Below are 17633 nucleotides of genomic sequence, written 5' to 3' on the forward strand. Positions count from 1 at the left end.
GCTCAGATCCCCCTCCAGCCCCGGAACTCCACACTCACCAGTTGCCTAAGCCCTCCGATTCCACCGTCTCTGCTTCAGGAGCTCGTGGAGCCGCAGCAATTCTAACCTGCCCCAGCTGGACTCCTCTTACAGCCACTGGCCGCACGCCGGAGACAAAGCGGGAGCCTACCTGGGAAAGTAGAGAAGATGGAGAAAAGAAAATTTCGCGCCAAACGTCGTGGCCCCGCCCCCAGGCTGTCTCCACGTTCCGTCACCAGCCAGCCAGCCAGCCCCGCCCACTTGGGAGGGGATGCACGCCGCTCGTCGGCAAACGTGCAGCAGCCATCATTGATTCGGTCAGCGACGCTGTTAAGCGGAGAAGTTCCTTTTCTTGCAGCATTTCCGGTATCAAGATGGTGGCTTCAGCTATTTAAAGACTTTCTGAACCCTTCTCAGTCCCTTTGTGGATTTTTTTTTTTTTTTAAACTGGATGTGACGCATTAAAGGAACCGACGGAAGTAGAACCGAAGGAGTTCGAAAATGGCGAACCGTACGGTGAAGGATGCGCATAGCATCCACGGCACCAATCCTCAGTATTTGGTGGAGAAGATCATTCGGACGCGAATCTACGAGTCTAAGTACTGGAAAGAGGAGTGCTTTGGACTGACGGGTGAGCGGGAGCGCGCGGACTCTTTTCCGCCGCCGTGTGGCCCAGTTCTGACTGGGCGCCTCCAAGACTGGCCCAAGGGGGTGAAACAGAGGGGAATCTGTCAGTCGTTCAGAAAAATCTGAGCTCCTACTATGTATCCAGTTTTGTGTTGATCTCTGGGGATACTTGTGAATATGCTAGCGCCTTAGTCGGAGGCATGTCTGAGTTGGGTTCTGTGGGTCTTTCCATATTTCATAATTATCTGCTGAGTTCCCAAACATTGTTAAGCTCGGGGATCCTAAAGTTCTTTAAGGAACGTTAACATACCTGATACCCAACTCATGGTCTTACTGTCCCTAAATCTGGACCATTTGCAGTATTCCCACGTTCGGATCCTAATATAAATAGCAGTTCTTCAGAGAAGAACTGGTGGTCTTTCAGTCTTTGAATTTTGGCTCATTTTAGTAGCTCTGTTACCCAGTGAACCATGGCTGATTCTTACTGTAAAATGAGTTTAATGCCCACCTCAAAGGTTTGTTCTAAGGGCGAAATACAATAATGTACAAAAAGTATGGGGCTCTCTGGGTGGCTCAGTCGTTCAGCCTTCCACTTGGCTCAGGTCATGATCTCATGGTTCCTGGGTTCGAGCCCCCACATCGGGCTCTGCGCTGACAGTACAGAGCCTGCTTGGGATTCTCTCTCTGCCCCTCTGTCTATGCCCCTCCTCCACTCGCACTTTCTCTCTCAAAATAAATAAACTTTAAAAAAAGTACAAGAAGTATTTGGTATAGGGGCGCCTGGGTGGCTTAGTGGTTAAGCTTCCCACCCTTGGTTTCCGCTCAGTCATGATCCCAGGGTTGGTGGGATGGATCCCCTGCCTTGGGTTCTTCCTCTGTCAGCAGGGAGCCTGCTTGGGATTTTCTCTCCCAATCAATCTGTCCCTCCCTCACCTACTGCTGCCGCCGCACCTGTGCTTTCTCTCTCTCGAAATAAGTAAACTTAAAAAAAAAAACCAAAAAACAAAGTTACAGGTAAATATTTTAAGAAGTATTCAGCAGTGTGCTAGTTGTTACCTATGCCATTACTGTTAACTCCACCTATGCCATTACTGTTGTTGCCACCACTGCTAACTGTGTGTCCATGGACAAGTCATATTGTTCCTCTCAGTCGCCATTAAATTTTGGAGTCATGTCAATTTTGGGGCCTTTTCTCATTACATAATTCTCTCCTTGGATGATTTCCACACTGTAGTTACATGTTATATGTAGATGCCTTCAAATTTATCTCTCCCTCTGAGATCTAAATCTCTTGATTCCAAAACATGCCAACTCGGTATATCCAAAAGTGAACTCATGATCTTTTCTCCCCCAACACTAAGATTATGTTCCCGTCATATAATTTTATGCATCCTGCATCTTCTTTCAACTGTTCATCACAATTTCAATTATTTTTTCAATGCTTTCTGCCTTGCCAGACTGTAAACTCTGTAAGAGTAGTAATTTTGTCCTTCTTTATCCCTTTACCTGTTTCTCTAGTATTTAGCACCTGGCTATAAGTTGTCAACTGTAATGTTGAATGAATTAATACAGAATTTATCGTAAAGGAACTTGAAATCTGATTTATAAGACACTAATGGTGTCTCTCATACATTATTTGCTGTGTGTCAGGTGTTAACATTTGTTTTGTCTCACTTGATTGTCACTATAGCCCTTAAACTTTGTACCTTTATTATTCAGATTTGAACTGACAGGTTAAAAAGTAAAATGACTTGTCCTAGGTCACACAGCTTGTGTTTGCTTTTGAAAACACTTGTGAAAGATTATTATCCCCATTCTGTAGAGGACAATTACTCAGGGTTATGTAGTTATAGAGTGGTTTGTTGTTGTTATTTAACTCTTGATCTGGCAGTTTTTTGGCAAACAATGGTGACAAGCATGGACTCTGAAATTAGACTGCTTGCATGTAAATCCAGGCCCTGCTACTCTCTGGCTGTGCACCTTGAGCAAGTCACTTAACCTTTCTTAGCCCTCATTTTTCTTAGCTGAAAACAGCCTCAGTGCAGGAACTTCAGAGCTTGTGAAGATTGAGATTATGAAATGCTTAGCAGAGTATCTCGCATATAGTGACACTTCAGTGTATATTGGCTGCTGCTATTATTCCTACTCAGACATGCTTATTCTCCTAATACGAAATTATTGATTAGTATGCAGGAGTACCAAAGCTTGAACTAACTTCTCTCCACTTCACACTGGGAAAAGCTGGGCCTAATGTGTCTGAGATGCCACTTTATTTTGTTTTTGTTTTTGTTTTTAGCTGAACTTGTAGTCGATAAAGCCATGGAGTTGAGGTTTGTGGGTGGTGTCTATGGTGGCAACATAAAGCCAACTCCCTTTCTGTGTTTGACCTTGAAGATGCTTCAAATTCAACCCGAGAAGGATATCATTGTAGAGTTTATCAAAAATGAAGATTTCAAGTGAGTGAAATGTTGATTAGCTAATATAAAAGCTTCAATTTCAGTGATCCAGAATTTGGCTTTGGTTAAGAAGAGTGAAAGCAATGTATCTTATTTCTACAGGGTTCCACCCTACAGACTTTGCTCCTGAGTTCTTGAGTTTGTATTTTGTTTGTTCTGATGGTTTTGATCTTCTTTACATTCTTAGTCCTGGTAACTCCCCCCACCCCCTTGCCTCTGCCACCCAAAAAGCATTTCACAAATTCACTGAACATAGATTAAGCAGAAGTGAGTGCCTAATATGTTGGTAACACTGGATGCTCAAAGATGAAGAAAACTATATTGTGTGGTAGACAAATAGGAAAACTTTCATGTAGATATAGGTTCATGTCCAGACTCTGTTACTTATTGTGACCTTGGAGAAGTTACTACATTTTCTGAGCTTTATTTATCTGTAAAATGGAGATGAGGATACCAATTCAGGATTGATATGAGAGTTAAAAAAGATAGTGCTGGGGGGCCTAGGTGGTGCCTGAGCCCTGACTCATGGTTATGGCATCGCACCCTGTGTCAGGGTCTGTGCTAAGTGTGGAGCCTGCTTAAGATTCTCTCCCTCCCTCTGCCCTTCTCCCCACTTGTGCATTCTTCTCTCTCTGAAATAAAATTTAAAATTTTATTTAAAAAAGATAGTGCAGTGCCTGTCGCATGGTAAACACCCCCAAAATGTAAGCTGCTCATACTATTTTATTATTCATTCTCAAGGAGCTCACAGACAAGTATAGGAGACAGACATGATAGCTTATTAGGTGCCACCCTCTATTCTAAGGGAGTTACATATAGGTATTTAACCTTCACAACAACCCTATAAAGTTATCACCCCTGTCATACAGGGGAGGAAACCTAGCACAGAGAAATTAAGTAATTTCCTCAAGGTCAAACAGCTAGTAAGTGGCAAAGCTGGCTTCAGTGTACACATTCTTTTGTACTTTATTCTGTTTGTCATATAAAGAAACTGCTGAGTTTGAAATGCCTACTAGTTACTCCAAGTGGAGATTTGAGTGGGTAGTTGGATACAGGAGAAAAGAAAAAGGAATTTTAACAAAACATTAACAGCTAGAAAATAGCTAACTTTTATTAGGCACTATATGCTATGCTTAGCACTGCATGCACATTTCTCACTAAATACACCAAGCCATTAAATTAGGCATTATCATCTCCATTTTACAAGGATTGAGAAAGGAAGTAACTTGCTTAATATAACAAAATCAGTAAGTTATGGACTCAGAATGGTAACCTAGATGACTTTGACTTTTTTCCAGAACCAGCCTTCTGTGCTGCCTAGCAACAATTTATATATTCACATCTATGTATATTATTTCTTGTATTGTTAGTAAATATATATGTCCTGTTGTTAAATTCAGTATCTGATTTAATTCTTACAGCAATCCTGTGAGGTAAATAAGTTCTATCTTCATGTTACATAGACTCTGAAAGTTGATCAACATGTCCCAAGTTCCCACAGCAAGTAAATGGTAGAATGGGAACTTGATGCCAGGTCTCCATAATTTTAACTATCTTTCTGCTGCCCTATGTTGCCTCTAAAATTGCAGTTTTCTCATATGCCAAAGAAGAGAAAGAACTTGTGCATCCACTACTGATACGAAAAAAGGCAGGTGTGAAACTCAAGAATTTTTTTGAATGGCCTGTAGCTTCACTGTCCTCTGTCTGTCAGGTATGTCCGCATGTTGGGAGCACTTTACATGAGGCTGACAGGCACTGCAATTGATTGCTACAAGTACTTAGAGCCTCTGTACAACGACTATCGAAAAATCAAGAGCCAGAACCGAAATGGGGGTGAGTATGTTGCCAGATGTCTGGACCTTCCTCCCTGAACCAGTTTTTATTTCACCAGTATCTCTCCCTTCACATTGTAACATACGTTGTGAATGTTCCTCTTCATCCGTTACATTACCATCTTCATTCAGCTTCTCCACCACCTGCACGGAGCACTCCATCAGACTTCCTGTTAGCCTTACCCAGTCTGTCCCTGGTTGCCTACCTTTTCAATTGCATCTTGTGTCAATCCCAGCCTTCCATCATATGTTCCCTCCACATGTGCTCCATCCCATAAGATCTACCTTTAGAATGACCTCCGTAAAAGCCTTCCCCAAACCTCCCAAAGTTAGTTTTCCCTATGTTATATATCATTACAGTTATTTTTAGTGGTGTCTCTTCTAGCACTTTATTTCACACTGCAGTATAGATTAAGTATACTTATACTTCTGTAGGAATCCCCTGAAAAATAGTGTGTCCAATGGGGGCAGCTCCATACATTTTACAAAAAGGTATTTTTTGTGGTAGAGTGGGATTCAGGGTAATACAGTCAAAATATTTTTCTTCTCACTTAGTGTCATAACCAAAGATTAGGAACATTTGCCTTTCCCTTCTAGATGTAACATTAAGCAGTAGAAAGTTAAGATTTTGGTGTTTTACTTTAAATTTTATTAACTTGTTAATTTGTTTATTGAATAAATACATAGTAACTACCAATATCATGCCAGATTCTGTGCTAATACTGGAAATAACATGGTGAACAAGGTGGACATGGTCATGACCATCATGGAATTACTTATTTATGATTATACTATGTTAAACTAAAATGGGGTTTCTCAACCTGTCAATGACAGTTTGATCCAGATGATTCTTTGTTGTGGGGAGCTGTCCAGCCCATTGTAGGATGTTTAGCCATTATCCCTGGACTCTACCCACTAAGATGCCAGTAGCATCCCCATTAGTTGTGGGTAGCAAAGTGACCCCTGGTTGAGAACCACTGAACTAAGGTAATGTTTACGATAAGAATCCTGAAAAGGCTATTGTTTACCATATAAGATACATGTTCTATATTTAAAAACATAGTGCGTTCACATAAGAATTTGTACTTGAGTTATATGATCTGTTCAAGAACATCACCCCTATACAATTCAGGACTGTTTGCACTTGCTTTTGTGTTGGGTCTCCTGCTAATTCGGACAGCTTTATTCATCCCTTTATCGCCAGCTCTAAGAAGAGGCCTGTTTCATAGATGGCCTCAGTAAAGGTGAACTGAATGAATGAAGATAAGTAATGACAAGGCTGTGAATGGCTATAGTTTGAGCCAGGTTTGTCAGTAATCCCTTCTCTGTAACTGCCACACTGAATAGCTTTACTAATGAATATGCAGGAAGGGGAGGCTGCAGAGGGTTTACACTTTCTATATCAAGTACTCTATATTTTACATATAGAGTCTTAAACTTCTTTTACTTGTTGGCTATATAAATTTATTTCCAAGTTGCTTAAGCTTATGACTTTTCTTTCAGAGTTTGAACTGATGCATGTGGATGAGTTTATTGATGAACTGCTGCACAGTGAGAGAGTCTGTGATATCATTCTACCCCGGCTACAGGTAAAAGATAAAGGTCTCTTATCAGAGTCGCCCTTCTCTCCCCAAGACAGGCAGACAGACAAGTGCACATACATAATAAAACACCGGAGCTCTAGGATCCTAGGGGCCCTCTTATTAAGCAGTCTTACTACTATGAAAAAGGGGATTGGGAGTGAAAGGAAAAAGATAAAGTATTTGAAGAGTAGGGCTTTAAAAGTGAGTTAACACAGCAAGACTTTCTTCTTTAAAATATTATAAGGAAATTGCAGGATATAAAACAGGAGAGTCAGGAGTGGTAGACTGAGATCTGAACCCCTTAAATATCTTTATGACCCTGCTCCCTTCCCTAATGATTATCCATGTAGCACCTTTCAGGAATGGGTTTTGCAGACTATGATTTTAAACCTACTGTCATAAAGTACATAGGGAAAACAGATAAAGTAGGTTGCCTAAAGAGAAAGGGAATGGTCTGTAATGGAGAAATGAGCAGGGAATTAGGAGATTAAATTTCTGGGTGGTTGTTATAGCTGACTAGCTGTGGGACCTGGTTTTATTTCCCCATCTATAAAATAGGGAAATTAGACTACTTCAGTGGTCTTTAAAATGCTCTGTGGAACTGTTTTAAGGCTACTGAGAGCAATAAGAGGAAAAAGCCCCACATATTCAATCACAGGAACTCCTTTTTTCTCCAAGTTACATATTGGGCTTGAGAGTGAGATTTCATTTGAACAAAGACTTTTGCTCTTTTAAATGGCTTTATTATTAAAGTGTAACTGACATACATTAAACTATATACAATTTGATAAGTGTACAATTTGGTAAGTTTTGCCATATGTATACACCCTTGAAACTGTCCTCACAATCAAAAATAGTGAACATATCCATTATCCCAAAAGTTTCCTTTTTTCCTTTTGGGTAATCCCTTCCTTCCCTCCTCCCTCACCCTTAAGCAACCATTGATATGCTGTCACAATAAGATTAGTTTGTGTTTTGGAATTGATACAGTATATACTCTTCTTTTTTTGTCTTCTTTCACTCAGCAAAGTAATATTTATTTCATAATAATTAATTCAAAGTAGGGAATAGAGTGAAATGCAGGTATCTGATAAACGGGTCAGATGAGGCAGCAAATCAGCTGGATAAAAAGCAGTTGGTAGGTAAGTGGTCACATTTAAATGCAGTGAACCAATTCTTCCTCCATAGTGACCCAGTTAAAGGAACCTATAAAATAAAAATCCTGAAAATGAATGTGATATATATTTCCTGTTATGTATTGGCTATTGTAGACTGTAGTAAAGAGAGTAAGATTTTGGGGTGCCTGGGTGGCTCAGTAGTTGGTTAAGCACCTGACTCTTGATTTCAGCTCAGGTTATAATCTCACCATTCATGAGACTGAGCCCTGCGTCGGGCTCTGCACTGACAGCACAGAGCCTGCTTAGGGTTCTCTCTCTCCCTCTCCCTCTCTCTCAAAATAAACAAACTCTAAAAAAAGAGTAAGATTTCAAAACTGAAAGCATGCTTTCAGGGCCCAGTTCTCACACTTCATTATGGTTATGTTAGCAATCGTTATTAGCTGCTATCATTTTTAAAAATACTAGAAGAAATGGATTACTTTCAAGTGCAATCAGTTTGTAGCCAAAGGATTGAAAGCCCATTCAGCTTTAAGCAAGACTATTGATGTAAAGAAGATGGTCTGCATAGAGTCTAGAAGACCACAAAACATGCACCGAGAGAGAAAATTGAAATCTGACTGATGTATATCACCAAGAAGTGTGGTCTGGTGTGGGCCTCTATCTGTTCTGGATGAAGTGATCCTTAACACTTTCTTTTGTTCTGATTCTGTCCTTGCTAAGTACCTCATTAATTTAGCTTCTGATGTGCCTGGACATTGGCAACAAGCTGCTCTGGGATGAATTCAAATTTCATCAAACACAAATACAATGAATTAATATAGTGATTTTAGTAGCTTCTGAGTCTTGTGAGCATTAGGGATTTGGGATGCCCTGTCTGATGCAGTCTTAGATCACAAACTGGTAATCCTGTGACTGGAGGGCCTTCTTCCAAGGAGCTCTTTAATGAGGTATTGACTTCACTGAGTGGCATCTTTGTCTCATTTCTCCCAAACTTCATAGAATTTTGTTAGGGATGAGTGAGATGTAAGCTAAATATTACTATTTATTCTAGGGCTGTCCAACATTCTTTATGTCCTAGACAGGAGAAAATGGTAAAGGGATCTTATGACCCAGCAAGTCCATTTGGCATTTTTTAACTCATCTTTGTCTTTCAGTTCCTTAATCATAGATAAGCCTGCTAAGTCACATCTCAGAAGAAAATGGAATCAGGAGTTCCAGTGTTCACACTGAATGACTCACACTGAACTGTATAGACAGTTCTCTAAATCCTGAGTCAGGTAGAGAGTTGGTGGTATTCCAGAGCAGGACCCAAGGCACTCTTTAGTCGCCAAACTGGGCTGAGCCTCAGTGGGTCTCTTAGGGGAGATTCTGCTCTGAGCCCGTTGCAGCTACCAGCCACCAGAGTCACAGCTGTGAACATACTGGTCCTTGTATATGAGGCTCCATTTTTTATTCAAGGCTATACCTATACGGCTTGATATTTCAGTGACTGGAAGAGTAAAAGACCACAGAGAATAAGCCAACAGAAAATGAAGTTGTTACCTTCAACTTTGTATTTATGTGTTTCCAGGGGGATATGTGAGTATTGGTTCCAAGTATGTTAGATTCCTTAGGAAAATCTTGAACTGTCTAGGATGTCTTTGAAATGAAATTGCCTCAGCTGTTGCTCCCTAGTCTTCCTGTCAATCCCAGAAGCCCAGTGTTGGGGCTTCAAGACATAGATGAGAGAACAAGGCCCTCTAACTCTCATTATGCTTTCCATAGAAACGCTATGTGCTAGAGGAAGCTGAGCAACTGGAGCCTCGGGTTAGCGCTCTAGAAGAGGACATGGATGATGTGGAGTCCAGTGAAGAGGAAGAAGAGGAAGATGAGAAGGTCAGGCTCTCTGGGAGCTTAACAGTTGAAGGAGGGATAATTATGGGGAAGGGATGGGGGAATGGTCCTTTCTTGTTTTGTTTTCAGACTTTACTTTTTAACTTTCTTTAACCAAAAAATACGATATTTAAGAGTATGAGCATTGAATTAAATAGACGTTGATTCGTATCTCAGCTCTCCATAATCTTGTGCAAATTAATTTCAGTCTTTTCTTTTGTAAAGCAAGGCTAATGATACCTTTCTCTTAGGATTGTTATGGATATTAATAAAAGGATATATACAACGCCCTTAGCACAGTACTGGGACATTATAATTGCCTCATAGTTGGTAGCTATTTAAATAAATACTTAGGACAAGAATAATAATACTGTTCATAGTTGAACCTATCCTAAGGAGTAAGCCTAGTTTAGAAAAAGAAAATACCTGAGGTGCCTGGGTGGCTCTGTCAGTTAAATGTCCAACTTTGGCTCAGGTCATGATCTCACGGTCAGTGAGTTCAAGTCCCACGTTGGGCTCTGTGCTAACAGCTTAGAGCCTAGAGCCTGCTTTGGATTCTGTGTCTCCCTCTCTCTCTGCCCCTCCCCACCTTGCGCACATGCTCTCTCTTGCTCTCTCTAATAAACATTAAAAAAAATTTTTTAAAGAAAAATACCTACTGCATGATCATGTTCTTTACTAGTTATAATGCTGAAAAATTGAAAGGAACCCAGCTGTCAGGGAGCACTCAGGTAAACTATTACAACTATTAGCCATTAAAACTGTTATGAAAAGTACTGTATATGATAATGTAGAAGTATTTATGGTTGAATTAGAAAAGAAGGATCTGAAACATTTGTGATTAAAATATGTATAAAAAAAGGCTGGGAGGGGAAACAAGAAATGCTGGATTATGGATTCTGACTGCAAATGGAAGTGTAGTTCTGAGCCAGTAGGCTCCCTTTAAGGTGAGTGCCAACGGAAACATTCATGAATTGAAAGCCATGCAAGGCTGAGGTGCTCTTATGTGGTGAGTAAACCAAAAGTAGGCATTCTGTTTTTCTTTTCTTTTTCTTTTAAAGTTTATTTATTTTGAGTGAGAGAAAGCACAAGCGGGGTAGAAGCAGAGAGAGGGAGAGAGAAAATCCCAAGCAAGCTCTGCATTTAATGCAGTGCCCAGTGCAGAGCTCGATCTCCTGAATGCTGAGATAATGACTTGAGCCAAAATCAAGAGTCAGACACTTAACCAAAAGAGCCACCCAGGCACTCCTGTTTTTCCACTTTTTTGATGGAAAATTTCAATCATGTGCTAAAGTGGAGAATGTGCCTCCATTTATCCATTACCTAGCCTCCATAATATCAACTCAGCCATTTTATTTCTTCTGTATATCTATACCAAATTGCCCCCACACCAATTTTCTTGACCTATATCACAGCTATCCTGTATTTCATCCGTATTTCAGACAAGGCCTAACTGTGATACCATTAGCACCTCCAAATTAACAGTAATTCTTTAATATCAGATATTCAGTGTTGAAATTAAAACTATATGTTAACTAGAATTTCAGTTAACCTTGAAACAAGGAAAAAGACAAATATTCAGGATTCACATATCCCCAATTGCCCTATATTTTTTAAGTTTGAATTAGTATTCAAAAAAGAGCCATAAAACAGGTCATGTTATTCTATACAGATTTTACAATCTGTGTTTTTCTGATTGTGTCCCACTTAAATTTGTCCCTTATATTTCCTATAAACAAATTCTTAGATCTGAAGGTTCAGTTGGATTTGAGGTAGAGTAGAGCAACACTCCTTTATAGGTACTGGTGTGTACTTCCCCAAGGGTGAGCAAAGTCTGGCTGTCTTTTTTTTGTCAAATTAGGAGCTATGGTGCCTAGATGATCTCTGCCTAGACCCATTAGCGGTTGTAAGATGGTGATATTCTAATTTGTCTTTTCATCATTTGTTACCTAAAACATTGCTGTAAAGAGAAATCTCCCACATCAACACTTAATTTTTCCTAGGTACAGTTGATATAGAAAAAAGATCAATACTTGATTATTTCTCTTTATCAGTTTCTAAAATAATTAGTTGACTCCATAGTATCCTCCCAATGTGATCAATGTGCTTTTGTGCCCGGTAACATTGTGAACTCATGGATTTAAGCAAATTGGATGTCTGGAACCATCATGGTCCTTGCTGATGCTGAAATTGTCCCCTCTTTGGCCAGTGGGGGACCCCCAACTTGACTCAAGAGACTGATATAATCATGGTAGTCTCAGCCTCCTTGCTTCTGATACATTCTAGTCATGTCTTCAAAGCTTCTGCCCCAAACCTGAAATTAGCCATTTTTCCAGGGAGCCCTTGGTTTCATTTAAAGGGATAATGGTATTTAGATACCACAGTCTGGGCACTATAAATGCTCATTGCTATGGGTTTGGTCAATATTTCTAGGTCTTTACAGTTGGCAGACCTGGAGGAAATTTTTAAGATTAAAGTACAGCATGAGTTTATACTTTAATCTTCTTGATCTTACATCTGTATCTCTTCTTTCTCATTGGAAATCCAGCTTCTTAAGGAGATAAACAGAATTACTTCTCACTAGTCTCACATTGTCCCAGAATAAAGGGACCAACACTAGAATAATAGTGGGATTATTGGAAACCATTCAGTTTATTTGGTAGTTCTTTTTGTCCTTAGGGTTCTCTTTGTATTTGTTATTTTAAAGTCACTTGGAGGTGGAATTTGGGCCAGGATGAGGAGGGGGTGTATATAGTGTTCCTAAATGGTTCTGTGTAAGTTATCTCTTTTCCAGTTGGAGAGAGTGCCATCACCTGATCATCGCCGGAGAAGCTACCGAGACTTGGACAAGCCCCGTCGTTCTCCCACACTGCGCTACAGGAGGAGTAGAAGCCGGTCTCCCAGAAGGTAAGGCCCTAGTCATTGGCCTCTTCCAGAGAGACTTTTAGCAAGGTAGCAAAGAAGATTGGACTTCAAAGGAAAGAATTCAGCTTGTGAAGAATGTTTGCCTAGTGTATTAATTGCTATAGAACAACCACCTGCAAAACCTCTGTGGCAGACAGTAACCATTTATGTAGTTCACAAGGCTATAGTCAGTGATTTGAAGCTGGGCTAGAATAGAATAGGCAGTGTAAGTTCACTCACCCATTTTGTGGTCAGCTGTCTGTTGGCTAGTATAAGATGGCTTTTAACTAAGATGACTGAGGCAACTCATCTCTTCTCCATGTGTCTCATTCTAGGCTAAGTTAGGCATGTTCTCATGGCAGTGGTAGAATTCAAGAGCAGACAGCCTCAGTCACACAAGTTTCCTTCCAGTATCTGTTAGTATCCCATCTGCGAATACCCCATTGGCAAAGCAGATGACATGGCCAATCCCAGACTTAGAGTGGGAGGGTGTTAATAAAAAGTTACGGAACAAAGGGCATGGATACGAGTGAAGAATTTGGACAGTTTTTGGAATCTACAACTGCGGTGCACCTACTGAGGTTTTCCTCTTTTCTCTCTGTATAGGCGGAGTAGGTCTCCTAAAAGGAGGAGGTAAGCCTTCAGTTGATTTGTAATGAAAGATAGGGTTTTGGGGAAGGGGGGGTGCTGTTGTGGTGAATATATTGTCAGATAAAGGAATCTGACCAGTCATCTCCACAGCCCCTCCCCTCGCCGAGAAAGGCATCGGAGCAAAAGTCCAAGACGTCACCGCAGCAGGTCTCGAGATAGAAGGCACAGATCCCGCTCCAAGTCTCCAGGTATAGCCTTTGGGCCTTTTGCTATTGGTTGTCTTAAAGAACTGTAATTAGCCTAGTCAGCCTCCTGCAGTACAGAAGTGCCTGACTGTATTATTGCTTGAAAAGAAAAGGAAATGAACTTAGAATATGAAAGTTAAGAGTTCACATCTTGACTCTCCTTTATAAGATTTGCTAAAAAGATGATGAGCTTCAGTTTTTTCATCTGAAATTATAGGAACACCACCCAACAGAGTAGTGGTAAATAAATGTGATTTTTGTGCAATCAGCCATAAAGCCTTGAATGTATATAAAGTGGGTTCGGTTCTTCTGACCACCGCCCCCACAACACACACATTTCAGAGAAGTGCTACCAACAAGAGCTGTCTCTGGCATAAGCCAAAAAAAATATTAAGCCAATTAAAGGGATTGGGGGAAGTGAAAATGACAGTGAAGGAGTAGGTAGGTAGAATACCACTCATCCAGTGGCCCTTTCTTCCCTAGGTCATCACCGTAGTCACAGACATAGGAGCCACTCAAAGTCTCCTGAAAGGTATGGACTGATCTCTATTTTGACTTAAGAATTTTTTCTTTATTCAGAAATTAAAGCCCCAATCATAACTAAGTTAGACCTGAAATTTTGTTTTGATGGGAATATTTAGGAATTTTCCTTTATTACAGGACAAAATTGGCCTTTTGCCCTGAGAATTTTTAGAACTATATATGTTTCGTGTTCGTTTGTTTTTTCCTCATAGGATTACAGCTTTGGATAGTGGTAAGGGCATGAGCTTTGGTCTCAGGAGACCTGTGATTAAATCCCAACTTTTAAGACTTAACAGTTGAGTGACATTGGACAAAGTCACTTTCATTTGATAAATTTTCATTAGAAACCTCTATATGCTATTATACACTGTCAGGTGCACTCTTAACCTCTCAGAGCCCATTTTCTCAATGGCAAATTTTGGATAGTAATGCGTCACTCAGTGTTGCTCTGAGACAGTACACCAAGCACATTTAATAAATATTAGGTATTGGGGTGCCTGGGTGGCTCAGTCAGTTGAGCATCTGACTTCGGCTCAGGTCATGATCTCACAGCTCATTTGAGCCCCGCATCGGACTCTGTGCTAACAGCTCGGAGCCTGGAGACTGCTTCTGATTCTGTGCCTCCCTCTCTCTCTCCCCCTAATCTACTCCCATTCTTTCTCTCTCTCAAAAATAAATAAACATTAAAAAAATAATAATAGGGGCGCCTGGGTGGCGCAGTCGGTTAAGCGTCCGACTTCAGCCAGGTCACGATCTCGCGGTCCATGAGTTCGATCCCCGCGTCGGGCTCTGGGCTGATGGCTCAGAGCCTGGAGCCTGTTTCCGATTCTGTGTCTCCCTCTCTCTCTGTCCCTCCCCCGTTCGTGCTCTGTCTCTCTCTGTCCCAAAAATAAATAAAAAACGTTGAAAAAAAAAAATTAAAAAAAAAAAAATAATAATAATAATAAATAAATATTAGGTATCTCCATCCCCATCAGTATCTGCATGCTCCTGTCTTCCTCAGAAGTTCTTGCCTAGCTCCTTTAACACCTGTATTACGATTTGTATGTGTTACTTACCATTTCAGATCTAAGAAAAGCCACAAGAAGAGCCGGAGAGGGAATGAGTAATGGACTCAGTTTGGTTTTAGTCCAAATGGCCTCATGTGGATCTGAAGTCACCTATGTGGAAGTATCAAGACCTACACCTTAGGCAGCTATGAGAATATTTTAGCTCTTTTTAACCAAGTTTCTCCACTTTTTTTTTTTTTAAATGAAAGAGGTGCTGAGTTTTGTATCGCTCTTTGAATCATAATCCACATTTGAGGGATAGCACTTCCCAAGGGCTGCTTTCGACCCCTCTGTACAACCAACCTTGACTGTACTCAACTTTGTAAGGGATTTGAGGGGTGGAGAGGATGAATGACAAGGAGAGGATGTGGCTGCATGGTGACCCTTTTATTATTAAATTTTACACATCCACTTTCCGTATTTCTGTAGTTTAGTTTTGGTTTGCTCCGTGATTAGAACTGTTCTGAGAATCCTGAGATTTGTGCTGCTGCTGTTACACTCAAAACTCAAGTCAGTAAAACCTATTCTCTCCCAGACTTTTTTTCAGCAGCACTACGTAATAAACATGAAAACTGATGAGTTAGCAGCAGCTTTGTAAGAACAGAATGTATTCAAATGTTAAGACTTCTTCTGGATCATTTAATCCAGTTGCATTGAACAGTTCAACAATGGAACTTAACACCTTTTACACAACATTCTTATATAATGTTTTTTCTTCCCCATAAGCCTTGAATTCTAGGTTATGGTGCTCAGCCTTTACCTTGAAAAGACTGTCATTATTTTCCAAGTTTAGTCGGTAGCAGTGGGCCTATAAGATTGAAAAGGAGAGTTAAGTATCTAATACCATTCACGGTTTTGACTTCATTTGCTGGCAAATAGTGCCATTTATTCACACAGTTAGAAAGTACAGCAGGAAGAGGCCAAGCTTTAGAGGGGGCAGGTGGTGAAAGTTCTTTTGGTAGTAAAAATGATGCATTCAATTTTACTTAAAGTATAGAGACTGCTACGGTATATCTAGATAAAGCCCAGGTTGTTAGAAGTAGGAATTGGAGTTGAGCATAGTGATCTAACCCTGAATTGACAACATTTAGGTAATTGTGGAAGATGTAGAATTAAATGGGGGCTGCCCAGGAAGTGTGTGTTTATGTAAGAAAAGCCAACAACAGAAGCGTAGGCAACACTCAAATGAAATGGAAATGAACTTTCAGAAAGGTAGAAGAATTAGGAGACAGTATATCAAAGAAGCTAAGGGTTTGAGGACTTAGAAGCAAAATAAGAACTGCAAAGTGTCTGTGGGCATTGATAATCAAGAAGGTGTTGAGATCTTTGCTAGAAGAGTTCATTCTACTAGTACTTAACTTTTTTCCTTTAAAAAGGAAACAGTGGAAAAAAAGAGGGGTGGGGGAAGTGATTGGACTTCCCACAGCTCTGGACCTACCAAGAATTCTGAAGACCAATTGCCTCATATGATCTAGTTTCTTGGGAAGCCAGATCTGGTCACAGGATTAACATTCTTTTGCTGGCTGTTGAACTGAAGGACTTTTGCAGCAATGTTAAAGCATTTTGGGAGATTTGAGATTTTACATTCTTCAACGATTCCTCACCTGGTAATACTTGAGCTGATAAAAGTCATCCATAAGAGCTAATGTTATTCATCATACAACTATATATAAGACTGCCTTTAAGAATTAAATATAAGCACCTCTATTGATATCTGTTATAGAGTCCTAGAAGTTAGTTCTTTACCAAAGTGATCCGGATGTAAAGAAATGTCTTCTGGCTTAATGACCTATGGACCAACCAAGTATATTGTTAAAATATTCATTTTAAAGTATAAGATTAAGAAATTGAAAAACCTGCAAAAAAACCCCACAAAAACTCAACAATCTTAACAGAAATAAGCCCCGCTTCCTCAAACAAACTATAAACTTAAAGCATACTTATTTAGGTGTATGGAGAGATCTGAACCAAATTGTAGTACAGCCAGCCTAAAACAGGAAGCAGATTGTTCCTATTCTTTTATTAGTGACAAAGAATTGCAGACGAGATGAAGTCTAAGGACAAACTTTGCTGAAGGGCCATTTCTGTCATCTGTGTGCTAGCCTACTGGATGAGGCCTTGGAACTGTAGCTTTGTAAACCTTTTTTGACTGTAGCCTATATTAAGAAACATTTTACATTTTACCCCTTTACACATGTATTCTATACTGAAACATTTCAGGAAAAAAACATGCAAAATGCATTCTGATATTTCCTATACAGTATTTTGTGGGTTTTTAAAAATTTTTTTAATGTTGAGAGAGAGAGAGAGAGACAGAGCAGGAGCGGAGAAGGGGCAGAGCAAGAGAGGGACACAGAACCCAAAGCAGCTCCAGGCTCCGAGCTGTCAGCACAGAGCCCAAAACGGGGCTCGAACTCACAAGCCATGAAATCATGACCTGAGCCGAAGTTGGATGCTCAACTGACTGAGCCACCTAGGCACCCCTTAATACATTTTTAACACTGGGTGCAAACTACTAAATTGATTTCACTTCCCACAATTAATTTGGTTAAATCTTCCAATATAAGAACTCAACTGAACGCCTCATTCCCTGAGCCCCTTTCTGTTATTTCCCGCATATAGACTGATCTGAGGTTAAATAAGCATTACTCAGAAAAGACAGACCACAGATGCTGGTCACTCCCTGCAGAAAGTTAAAGTAACAAGTTCTCCAGACTCAAAAAAAGACCATTAACAGGATGCATGGGTGGCTCAGTCAAGCATCTGACATGATCTCACAGTCTGAGTTTGAGCCCTGCATCAGGCTCTGTGCTGAC

General features: G+C 40.3%; 2 protein-coding genes across 8 annotated transcripts in view; one reads left to right on the top strand and one right to left on the bottom strand.

The window, feature by feature from the left end:
* Positions 1–341, bottom strand: part of ORC1 (origin recognition complex subunit 1) — a 33458-nt gene extending 33117 nt beyond the window's left edge. For 3 of the 6 annotated variants that reach the window (XM_086716987.1, XM_086716985.1, XM_086716986.1), the window contains exon 1: positions 39–341. The gene's annotated coding sequence lies outside the window, so the exon portion shown is untranslated. The remainder of the gene's footprint in view (positions 1–38) is intronic. The other 3 variants (XM_086716988.1, XM_086716989.1, XR_015254699.1) reach the window with 2 other exon arrangements.
* PRPF38A (pre-mRNA processing factor 38A) lies at positions 329–15237 on the top strand. Of its 2 annotated transcripts, none has more exons than XM_086716990.1 (10): positions 329–649; positions 2942–3101; positions 4813–4934; positions 6437–6522; positions 9399–9509; positions 12301–12413; positions 13017–13043; positions 13140–13249; positions 13730–13778; positions 14835–15237. In XM_086716990.1, the coding sequence occupies exons 1-10, from the start codon at positions 520–522 to the stop codon at positions 14875–14877; spliced, it is 951 nt and encodes a 316-aa protein (XP_086573116.1). In that variant the 5' UTR covers positions 329–519; the 3' UTR covers positions 14878–15237. The 2 variants fall into 2 exon arrangements, with proteins under 2 accessions (XP_086573116.1, XP_086573117.1); XM_086716991.1 differs by having other exon boundaries at positions 337–649; positions 13152–13249.
* Positions 15238–17633: the final 2396 nt, after the last annotated feature.

This window comes from Puma concolor, chromosome C1 (assembly GCF_028749965.1).
Source record: "Puma concolor isolate L17-30 chromosome C1, mPumCon1.1.hap2, whole genome shotgun sequence".
Classification (NCBI taxonomy): Eukaryota; Metazoa; Chordata; class Mammalia; order Carnivora; family Felidae; genus Puma; species Puma concolor.